This window comes from Lithobates pipiens, unplaced genomic scaffold (genome assembly GCF_037356315.1).
Source record: "Lithobates pipiens isolate NorthernLeopardFrog02 unplaced genomic scaffold, aLitPip1_a1.2 Scaffold_55, whole genome shotgun sequence".
NCBI lineage: Eukaryota > Metazoa > Chordata > Amphibia > Anura > Ranidae > Lithobates > Lithobates pipiens.
In genome coordinates this window covers 4,138,638-4,151,060 of record NW_027507877.1, presented here as the reverse complement: position 1 = coordinate 4,151,060, position 12,423 = coordinate 4,138,638, and the positions used below count along the sequence as shown (strand labels likewise).

The 12,423-nt window shown below is 43.9% G+C and overlaps 1 protein-coding gene across 2 annotated transcripts in view; it reads right to left on the bottom strand.

Moving 5' to 3' along the window:
* LOC143957723 (cytosolic phospholipase A2 gamma-like) overlaps positions 1 to 12,423 on the bottom strand; it is a 204,947-nt gene that overhangs the window by 124,758 nt on the left and 67,766 nt on the right. For both annotated transcript variants that reach the window (XM_077467424.1, XM_077467423.1), the window contains one exon: positions 6,665 to 6,810. In XM_077467424.1, coding sequence (XP_077323550.1) covers positions 6,665 to 6,810 — 146 coding nt within the window. The remainder of the gene's footprint in view (positions 1 to 6,664; positions 6,811 to 12,423) is intronic.

The window sequence follows — 12,423 nt, the reverse complement described above, 5'->3', positions numbered from 1 at the left end:
AGGCCCCAACTAGGAATGAAGCTCTGTTGGACCAAATAAAGGGACACCTGGGTAGCAGTGACCATAACATGATTTCTTTTGATGTTAGTGCTAAACAAGAAATACATACGGGAAAGATAAAAACGCTTAACTTCAAGAGAGCAATTTTCCCAAGGATGAGGGCCACTCTCCAGGACTTAGACTGGGAGAGAATATTGGCACCAACGGGCACAGAACAGAAATGGGAATTCTTCAAAAAGACTGCTTGAGACCTCACTGCAATAAATTTAAAAGGCTAAAAACAAAACCTATGTGGCTCACGGCCAAAGTTAAAAAATCGATAAACTATAAGAGAAGAGCTTTTAAAAAATATAAAAATGAAGAAACACTGGTGTCATTTAAATGTTACAAAGAATTTAAGAGAATATGTAAAAAGGAAATCAAGGATGCAGAAATTCAAAACGAACGGCAGATTGCAAAAGATAATAGGACAAACCCCAATTTTTTTTTCAAATATATTAATAGTAAAAAGGTCAAGTCTGAGCATGTAGGCCCTTTACAAAATAATCTGGAGTGGGTGACTGGGGACAAAGAGAAGTCTAACTTATTAAATACTTTCTTCAGCTCTGTGTATACAAAGGAGCATGGGGGAGCTCATGTCCATAATGGGGGTGGTACTGACGCAGCCCTAAATCCACAATGGCTCAAAAGTGATATGGTTCATAAATATTTGGACAGAATAAAAGTGGATAAAGCACCTGGACCTGATGGCATCCACCCACGGATCCTAAAAGAATTGAGCTCTGTAATTTCAGAGCCATTGTATCTAATTTTTACGGACTCATTAATGACGGGAAAAGTCCCATTGGATTGGCGCAGGGGGAACGTGGTGCCTATATTTAAAAAGGGATCAAAGTCTTTACCAATTAACTATAGACCTGTTAGTTTAACTTCTATAGCTGGGAAGATACTGGAGCGTTTAATAAAAGACCGCTTCAACGAGTTATTGCTGAACAAAAACACTTTAAGCAACAGACAACATGGATTCATGAAAGACAGAAGTTGTCAGACAAACCTGATTTCTTTTTATGAAGATGTAAGTAAAACTTTAGACAGAGGGGTGGCGGTGGACGTGGTATACTTGGACAGAGGGGTGGCGGTGGACGTGGTATACTTGGACAGAGGGGTGGCGGTGGACGTGGTATACTTGGACAGAGGGGTGGCGGGGGACGTGGTATACTTGGATTTTGAAAAAGCGTTGGATACAGTTCCGCACACGTGGCTCATGTGTAAGGTAAAGTCTACAGGTTTGGAAATATCAGTTTGTAAATGGATAGAAAACTGGCTAAAAGATAGAATTCAGAGAGTCGTGGTTAATGATTCTTACTCTGAATGGTCTGAGGTTATCAGTGGTGTACCCCAAGGTTCAGTGCTGGGACCCTTACTTTTTACTATCTCTATAAATGATATTGGGTCTGGGATCAAAAGTAACATTTCCGTCTTTGCAGATGACACCGAGCTATGCAGTGGAATAACGTCCTTACAGGATGTCTCCAATTTACAAGCCGACCTCAATACACTGTCTAATTGGGCGACTATGTGGCAGATGAGGTTTAATGTTGAGAAATGTAAAGTTCTGCACTTGGGGGCTAAGAATATGCATCATACACACTAGGGGGAGTACAACTGGGGGGATCCATAGTGGAGAAGGATCTGGGGGTTTTGGTAGATCATAAGCTCACTAATAGCATGCAATGCCAAGCTGCGGTTTCCAAAGCGAGCAAAGTCCTTTCTTAATAGTATTAAGAGAGGTATGTACTCCAGAGAGAGAGAGATATCACTTTTCCCCTGTTCAAATCATTAGTAAGACCTCATCTGGAATATGCAGTTCAGTTTTGGGCACCAGTTCTCAAAATGGATATCGGAGAACTGATGAAAGTGCAGAGAAGGGCAACCAAACTGATAAGAGGCATGGAGGAGCTCAGCTATGAGGAAAAATTAGAGGAACTGAATTCATTCCCTCTTGATAAGAGGAGATTAAGGGGGGATATGATCAACATGTACAAATATTTAAGGGATCCATATAGTGAACTTGGTGTTGAGTTATTCTCTGTACGGTCAACCCAGAGGACACGGGGCACTCTTTACGTCTAGAGGAGAAGAGATTTCATCTCCAAATACGGAAAGGTTTCTTCACGGTAAGAGCTGTGAAAATGTGGAATAGACTCCCTGCAGAGGTGGTTATGGCCAGCTCAGTAGATTGCTTTAAGAAAGGCCTGGATTATTTCATAAGTGTACATAATATAACTGGGTACTGATATTTATAGGTAAAGTTGATCCGGGGAAAATACGATTGCCTCTGGGGGGATCAGGAAGGAATTTTTTCCTCTGCTGTAGAAAATTGGATCATGCTCTGCTGGATTTATTTTTATTTTTTTTGCCTTCCTCTGGATCAATTGTGGGCATAAAATTGGGTATATTGGATGGTACGATATTTTTTATTTTATTTATTTATTGTTTTTAAGGTTGAACTGGATGGACTTGTGTCTTTTTTCAACCTGACTAACTATGTAACTATGGCTGTGTGTCGAGTTATTTTAAGGGGACAGAAAATGTACACTGTTATACAAGCTGTACACTCACTACTTTACATTGTAGACAAGTATCATTTCTTCAGTGTTGTCACATGAAAAGATAGGTGTACTCACTTTTGTGAGATACTGTATATATATATATATATATATATATATATATATGTAGCACTCACCCCCCGAAGGAGCTGCTGGTTAGATTTGGGCTTACCGTTACCTTCTGTCTTCCTCATTGTATGTTTAGGGGTGTCTCGTGGTAGATGGCCCAGTAACTTGAGAGACTGACAACAGATCCACTTGAATGGATTTTATTTGTAAAACGTAGACAATGAACAGTCTCTTAAATTGGTATCAGAGGGTTGGAAAGGAAAGTTCAGGTACTCTTAATGTCAAAGTCAAAATGTTGAAGAACTTGCTTACTTTGACTGCATCCAGAGAATAGCCATTCGCAACTGGATGTTCACTCAGGTTGGACAGTCCCCTCTCTCACAAGGCCCAGCAGCCAACAAGGTGCTTACTCAGGAACAAGTCTCTGCCGCAGACGTTGTTGTAGAACATGTAGGGAAACTTAAAGCGGGATTCCACTCTAAAGTGGAACTTCCGCTCATCGGAACCCTCCCCCCCTCCGGTGTCACAGTTGGCATCTTTCAGGGGGGAGGGGGATGCAGATACCTTTCTAAGACCGGTATTTGCACCCACTTCCTCCCACGAGAGTCTATGCTGTTTCCTGTCCTGCCGCGCTGTCTGCTGGGACACACACGGGTCTCAGAGACAGCGCGGACCATTCATATTGCACTGCGCTACTCGTGTATGAGCAGTAGGAAACCGGGAAGTGAAGCCGCAATGCTTCACTTCCTGATTCCTTCACCAAGAATGGAGTCGGCAGCAGCTGAGAGCCAAGCGATCGATCGGTCTCAGCTGCCGACATCGCTGAAACCTGGGACAGGTGAGTGTCCATTTATTAAAAGTCAGCAGCTGTAGTATTTATAGCTGCTGGCTTTTAATATTTTTTTTGTAGGTGGAATCCCTCTTTAAGCTTGAAAACACTTGAAGGATACCTGGATCTTTCAGCCAGCTTGGCGATATCCACAAGACTGGATTCTCTTGGGTACTTCAGCCCTTCCAGGCTCTTACTAAGAAACCAACCCGTACGTGATCTTCTTCTGAAGAGTCATCCCATGGAATGCTTGAAGTCACTGGGTCTCTCCCGAACCAGAGACGGCACCCAACCACCTCAGAATCCTTCTTCAGTTTTCTTGCCTTGGGCTAGCCAGGCCCGAGACATCAAAATCGGGTGGATCCGCACCCCAGGCCATAGCCTTCCTGGGGGCTGGTCAGGAGGACCAGGACCATGAAGTCAGTACATCATTTTGGATCGAAACCCCGAACCACGTGACATCTGCATCTTAAATACCCTCTCCCAGAAAGCACAGCGAGAGCGCCACTCCCACTGGGCGGGCTCCGAGAGAGAGTAACTTAAGCACCTAACCAGACCAGAGTTCCATGCCTACCAGAAGAGATAGTGCCCCCTGTGGCCAGGCTAAACATCTCACAGTCCAGTCAAACTGATGCTGAGGTCTAATTTAGATAATTGTACCCAAACCAAACTGTAGTTTAGGCAATTTTATGTATTTTACGAATGACAACAAACCGAAACTAAATTTTTTTTTTAAAGAAAAAATGGACTACCGGCGCACTAGGAATGCACAATATAAAATGTATCTTTTTGCTGCAACCCAGTATAGAAATATCACTATGTGAGTCAATCTAATTTGTATGTGTATATAACGAGGGTTGCGCTAACAGTACTTTTTATTATATTACCGTATTTCCAAAGGTGTGTGTACTGTGTGTGTATACTGTGTGGCCCCATAATCTCCTATTGCCCGGGGGCCCCATAATCTTCTATTTCCCGGGGGCCCCATAATCTCCTATTGCCTGGGGGCTCCATGAGTTGTCAGTCCGCCCCTGGTGTTAACCCCATCCCTTGCCAGTGACATTTATACAGTAATCAGTGCATTTTTATAGTACTGATCACTGTATAAATGACCATGGTCCCAAAAATTTATCAAAAGTGTCCAATTTTAAAAATCACAGATCGCCGCCATTACTAGTAAAAAAAATGCTATAAATCTATTAATATAAATACATATAAATTTATTCCCTATTTTGTAGACGCTATACATTTTGCATATACCAATCAATATACGCTTATTGAGATTTTTTTTTTTTACCAATAATATGTAGAATAATACTTATTGGCCTAAACTGAGGAAAAATTATTATTATATTTTTTAAATTGGGGATATTTAATATAGCAAAAAGTAAACGATATCGTGTTTTTTCCAAGATTTACGCATTCTTTTGTTTATAGCGCAAAAAATAAAAACCACAGAGATTATTAAATACCACCAAAAAAGCTCTATTTGTGGTAAAAAAAAAAGGACATCCATTTTGTATTTTTTGTACAGCGTCGCACGACTGCACAATTTTCAGTTAAAGCGACGCAGTGCCGTATCACAAAAAATGGCCTGGTCATTGAGCAGCCAATTCTTCCAGAGCTAAAGTGGTTAAAACAGACTGAGGGTTCAAGATGTGCTGCTCAGGCTCATATGAAGAAGCACAAAAAAACGGGCAGTGTTGAGGAGCGTGGATGCAGTGGTTGGTCAAGGAAATATAATGCAGCAGATGAAGGACACATCAGGCTTACTTCTGTTCCACCTTGGAGGATGTCCAGCACTGCCATTAGCACAAAACTGGCAGAAACCAATGGAACCCATGTAAACCCATCTAATGTCTGGAGAAGTCTGTCCAGAAGTTGTCTTATTGCGGCCAAAAAGCCAAACCTCCGATGTGGAAACAAGGCTAAGTGATTCAGCTATGGAGGAAAACATAGAAACTGGGGTGCAGAAAAATGGCAGCGGGTGCTCTGGATTGATGAATCACAATGTGTAACATTTGGCTGTAGCAGGAGGTAGTTTGTTGATGAAGGGTTGGAGAGCCGTACAATAATGAGTGTCTGCAGGCAACTGTGAAGCATGGTGGAGGTTCCTTGCAAGTTTAGGGCTGCATTTCTGCAGAGTCGGAGATTTGGCCAGGATCAATGGCGCCATCAGGGCTGAGTAATACAGACAGATACTTCTCCATCATGCCAGACCATCAGGGAGGCGTATGATTGACCCCAAATGTATTCTGCAGCAGGACAACAGCCCCAAACATACAACCAATGTCAATAAGAACTATCATCAACATAGAGGAGAACAAAGTATTCTGCAAGAGATGGGTTGGCCCCCACAGAGCGCTGATCTCTCAACATCATGGAGTCTGTCTGGGATGACATGAAGAGACAGTAGGATTTGAGGGGGCCGACACCCACACAACATCTGTGCTTAGTTCTCCAAGATGTACATAGAACAACCTACCTGCCGAGATCCTCCAACAACTGTGTTTTTTCATTTACTTTTCCATTTTGTTAATTGATAAAACATAAACTTTTAACACAATTTCTTTTTTTTTATACCTGCCTTAAACTTTTTCACAGTAGTATATGTATGTGTATGTGTGTGTGTGTGTGTATGTATATAGGTGGGTGTGTGTGTGTGTATGTGGGTATGGGTGTGTGTGTATGTGTGTGGGTGTGTGTATGTGTGTGGGTGTGTGTATGTGCGTGTATGTGTGGGTGTGTGGAGGCGTGTGTGTGTGTTTGTTTGTGTGTGGGCATGTGGGTGTGTGGGCGTGTGGGTGTGTGTGTAAGTGTGTGTGGGTGTGTGGGCGTGTGTGTGGGTGTGTGGGTGTGGGTGTGTGTATGTGCGTGTATGTGTGGGTGTGTGGAGGCGTGTGGGTGGGTGTGTGTGTGTGTTTGTTTGTGTGTGGGCGTGTGGGTGTGTGGGTGTGTGGGCGTGGGTGTGGGTGTGGGTGTGGGTGTGTATGTGTGTGTGTTTGTGTGTTTAAAGTTAATTTTCTAGCAAAAAATGCTGATTTTACAATGCATGTGAAAAATGTAAAACCTTTCCCCAGAGCAAAGTGACTAATAAATTAGGATAGCTGTTATGCAGGTAACACAATGCTATATAAAATTGTTATAATGTATATACCATGTAGATCCAGATACCCCGCCGATGTATGTAACGGCACCTAAAAGGTTGAGTTCGATCAGTTTTGAAATTGTTCCCAGAAAACCAACCATGGCGCGGAGTCCACCTCCCGATCCCAAGACCGCGATTACAGGAGGGTTGGAATGCTTTGCAAAAAAAAAAGATTTTTACCGTTATAAGTTATGTTACAGGCATAGCATGTGTTAGACAGTGGTAATAAAACACAGTGTGACAAACCCAACTGGGACAGAACCAACCAGGACAGGGGCTTTTGAAGAGGATTAAGGGCTATCCTCCTACCCACTGATTATGACCCATGGAGGAGACCAGGGATTTTGTCTGCTTCTTCAGGTCAGAGCATGGTAAAGAGCTCAGTTCAGCCTCTGATCCCATGGAGAGAGGCGATCGTTCTCTAATAATGGACAACGGCATGATTACCCTGAAATCGAGGCTTGGATTAAAATAACAAGCATACCATACTTACCTCCACTGTGCCATTTGTTTTGCACAGAGTTGTGCTGGATGTGGCGTAGATACCCGCAGATAATGCGGCTATCTATACCCGGGAGTGGGAGCAAATACCTGTATTAAACAGGTATCTGCTCCCCCCTGAATATAACACCGGAAGGGGGGGTCACAAAAAGCGGAAGTTACATTTTTGGGTGGAACGCTGCTTTAATTAGATTTCTATTTAATTAAGATCACTGTTAGTTTCTAATTGGATTTCTGTTGTCATGCTAATATCCCCAAGAGGAATGTCCTCCTGTTGGGTATAAAATATTTGTCTGAGTTTCAATAAACAGTCATTCTTTTGGTTGCTGCTATAAGCCCTTGGTCTGCTGGAAGGGTTTAGAGGGCAGGAACAGTGAAGGCTAGGACTGTATATTTTGGGGGGCAGCAAATACAAGAGATCCCGCCGCCACCCCCCCCATGGTCAGTCGGCCCTGCACTTACCCACCACCACCTGGTTGGTCGGTCGGTCGGCCCCGCACTTACCTAATCTAGGGGGTGGTCGGCTTTGGCTCCTTCCTGCATCTCATCCTCCTCGGCGTCGGCTTCCTCCTTGATGGCTTCACCCTTCGTTTCGGGCTTCATGCCGGCTTTCTGCTCGGCGGCTTCACCCTGCGTCTCAGGCTTCATGTCAGCTTCCCTCCTCCTTCACTCGGTGGCCAATACGATTGCCTCTTCTCTTGGCCAATCAAGTCTTAAGACCTGCTTCCGGATTGGCCGGGAGGAGAATCAGGAATACAATAGCGAATATTCATTTGCTATTGTCACACACCTGGGTGGGCCAAGGGCACAGTGCTTTGCACCCCAAGCCCACCCTTTTTCAAAGCAAATTAGAGCCTCAGGCTTTAATGGTGTGCTTTGGGTATAATAAACATTGTAATCCATGCATCTGGTGCCCTGAATGTAGATTAGGGGCCGATTGCATGGATTATGGGTGGGCTCCCATTGAGCAGGAGACATTGTTTGGGAGAAGCGAAGAAATACAGTGGTGTGAAAAAGTGTTTGCCCCCTTCCTCATTTCCTGTTCCTTTGCATGTTTGTCACACTTAAGTGTTTCGGAACATCAAACCAATTTAAACAATAGTCAAGGACAACACAAGTAAACACAAAATGCAATTTGTAAATGAAAGTGTTTATTATTAAAGGTGAAAAAAAATCCAAACCATCATGGCCCTGTGTGAAAAAGTGATTGCCCCCCTTGTTAAAACATACTATAACTGTGGTTGTTCACACCTGAGTTCAATTTCTCTAGCCACACCCAGGCCTGATTATTGCCACACCTGTTCACAATCAAGGCATCACTTAAATAGGAGTTGCTTGACACAGTAAGGTCCACCAGAAGATCCTTAAAAGCTACACATCATGCCGCGACCCAAAGAAATTCAGGAACAATTGAGAAAGAAAGTAATTGAGATCTATCAGTCTGGAAAGGGTTATAAAGCCATTTCCAAAGGTTTGGGAATCCAGCGAACCACAATGAGAGCCATTATCCACAAATGGCGAAGACATGGAACAGTGGTGAACCTTCCCAGGAGTGGCCGGCCGCCCAAAATTACCCCAAGAGCGCAGCGACGACTCATCCAAGAGGTCACAAAAGACCCCACAACAACGTCCAAGGAACTGCAGGCCTCACTTGCCTCAGTTAAGGTCAGCGTTCATGCCTCCACCATCAGGAAAAGACTGGGCAAAAATGGCCTGCATGGCAGAGTTCCAAGGAGAAAACCACTGCTGAGCAAAAAGAACATCAAAGCTCGTCTCAATTTCTCCACAACACATCTTTATGATCCCCAAGACTTTTGAGACAACATTCTGTGGACCGATGAGACAAAAGTGGAACTCTTTGGAAGGTGTGTGTCCAAGTATATCTGGCGTAGAAGGAACACTGCATTTCATAAAAAGAACATTATACCAACAGTAAAATATGGTGGTGGTAGTGTGATGGTCTGGGGCCGTTTTGCTGCTTCAGGACCTGGAAGACTTGCCGTGATAAAAAGGAACCAAGAATTCTGCTGTCTACCAAGAGATCCTGAAGGAGAATGTCCGACGATCTGTTTGTGTACTCAAGCTGAAACGAACTTGGGTTCTGCAGCAGGACAATGATCCTAAACACACCAGCAAGTCCACCACCGAATGGCTGAAGAAAAACAAAATGAAGACTTTGGAGTGGCCTAGCCAAAGTCCTGACCGGAATCCTATTGAGATGTTGTGGTATGACCTTAAAAAGGCCGTTCATGCTCGAAAACCCTCTAATGTAACTGAATTAGGACAATTCTGCAAAGATGAGTGGGCCAAAATTCCTCCAGGACGCTGTAAAAGCCTCATTGCACATTATCGCAAACTCTTGGTTGCAGTTGTTGCTGCTAAGGGTGGCCCAACCAGTTATTAGGTTTAGGGGGCAATCACTTTTTCACACAGGGCCATGATGGTTTGGATTTTTTTTCACCTTTAATAATAAACACCTTCATTTACAAATTGCATTTTGTGTTTACTTGTGTTGTTCTTGACTATTGTTTAAATTGGTTTGATGTTCCGAAACACTTAAGTGTGACAAACATGCAAAGGAACAGGAAATGAGGAAGGGGGCAAACACTTTTTCACACCACTGTAACTAAGAAAATAAATTTGTGAGACGTATCAACCATGCTCCCCTCTGTGCTGTCATGATGTTGTAACCTTGTTGGCTTTTCATATTGGATGTTTTTATACCAATAAAGCAATTTTCCTTATTGGGTTATGACTAAGCGAAGAAATTTGTGAAACGCGTCAACCATGCTCCCCTCTGTGCTGTCATGATGTTGTAAACTCAATGGTTTTTCATGTTGGATGTTTTTATACCAATAAAGCAATTTTCCTTATTTACGTTTGTAATGCGGTCAATCGTTTTGTCTCCTGCATCACCCAGGTGTGGTGAAAAGTGTTCCATCACATACAGCATCATGGTGGATTTCCAAACTGAATACAAGTATGGAGTAAATCAATATCTGTATGGAGATATCTAATTGTATAAGGCTGAAGGGAAAGCTTGCTTATACAAAGGTCACTTGGTCAATTTGCACAGCTCTTTATGGTTGTTCAGTTCAGGCTCACCACCTGCTGAAGAAGCCCATTAGGAGGGTATAATGCCTAGGGGTATGATGAGCCATTGCTCTTGATGTCATTTACTTGGAGCGTGGTGAGCTGACTACATGCTGTTTTTTCTATGTGAGTGTTTTTAATCCCATTATTCAGTTTTGAATAAACAATTTGTAGCAAAGAGCACTATGGTTTCTCCATTTCTATTCTGCGGTATGTCACATGGTTGTTCGAGACATAAGAAGTGAAGTGGCGTGTTTCAGGGACGATTCTGGCAGGAGTATTCCAGTACCATCTTGAATGGAATTCATTAAGGCTATTATGACTCTGTAATGGGGTCATAGACTGGAGGTGAGAAAGCAATTTAACTAGAGGTGGTCACTGAATCCAGTGGATGTTACTATATATCACTTTGAGTTGGCACAGTGGTGGAGCGATTATATTTTGAAATTGGATATTGTTGTTCATTCCATCAACTATTGTAATTGTTATACTTCACTCAGTTAGATACTGACAATTTTCACTTAATGGTGTAGCTGTAGTACCTCCCTTTTTTCAGTAGGTGGCACTGTTAACTTTTGGTGTTAGTATGATGAGCTGCAGTAATGTTAGGTTATTAATATGCATACGTCTCTCAGCCAAGGAATTTCATGGCCACTGATGCATGATGGGAGAGTGTGTATATACAGTATATATATTTGGGGAGGTCAAGTGATCGGGGTCCTCCCACCCAGACCTTGGTATGGTGTTGATGTGTGAGGAACAGCTGTGTTGAATAAGTCAGGTGCTTGAGGGTCTGCCAGAGAGGACCTGTTTGTTGCCTGGAGGGATGGGGGAGACTCTGCCAGAGAGGGCCTGTTTGTTGCCCAGGGTCTCTTGGGAGACTCTGCCAGAGAGGGCCTGTTTGTCCCGGGGGGGCACAGGGGACACTCTGCCAAAGAGGGCCTGTTTGTTGCCCGGGGGCACAGGGAAGACTCTGCCGGAGAGGGCCTGTTTGTTGCCTGGAGGCACGGGGGAGGCTCTGCCAGAGAGGGCCTGTTTGCTGCCTGGAGGCATGGATAAGACTCTGCCAGAAAGGGCCTAGGCATGTGGGAAGTGATGGAGTTTTGAGATTAAGTTTCAGAGGTTACTCTTCCAAGAGCCCGGTACTGTGGAGAGCCTGGGAAAGCATCAAGACAAACTCATACAAAGAATCCCTGCACTGTGCTGTGAGATTTTGGTTGCTATAGAAGACATCTGTTGTTACGTAGGTACAGAACATCGGGTGCAGGCCTAAGGACCTTGTACTGCTGTCTACTTGGCTTTTTTTGTCTTTGGAGTCTGCTGGTCTGTTTGCTTACTGTCCTAGGTTGTCATGTGCCCTAACCCTCTCTCCCTTCATTTTGTCATTGTGAGCAATAAACCAAAAAAAAGGGTGGGGTACACTACATTCAGTAACAGACACACAGGTGTATTCAAACTTCTCATCAGTAGACTGTCTTATCAGCAGGGGGAGCTGTTGGAGGAATTCCCCCCTCCCCCCTCACAGCTAATCCACATACACATATACATCCCATAATATTTTTCTCGCAACGGCAGACAGACGCAATAGAACAATGGGATACAGATACTTAACAAAAATCAACCCCCACCCCACCTCAAACCATCTAGCAATGATCTCTGACAAAAAGGGGACTTTATCTTCATATATTCTTGAGATCAGACTGGGGTTCTCGGTCACCCTGTGCCCCTATTAGACACAGGGTAACTTACAGATAGGAGGGGCCTGGGAAACTGGACAAGGAGTTTCCAGAGCTCTCCAAGAGAAGCTGAGGTCCACAAGCCCCCATCCAAAGTGACTCCCGCCACAGTCCACACCCACCATACCTAGGAACCAACACCCTGAGGTGACATGTCAGTCCTCCCAGATGCCAGGGGCCCCGTGGTTTCAGGAAAAAAAAATAGCTTGACTCTGCCATCAACACAGTCAGTGTTTAATGGGGGAATCCTTTCGTGGCATTGTGTTATCCCAGTGGGGAGGGGCACAGGGAACAGTCCCTGCCGGGAGAACACAGTGATTACTGTTACTGGCTATACCCACTGTCAACAATTGCATGCTAAAAATCCAACATGCTGCTTGTACCCAAGTCTATTGATGGATTAGTCAGCCTTCCCATAGATGGATCAAATCTCAGCCG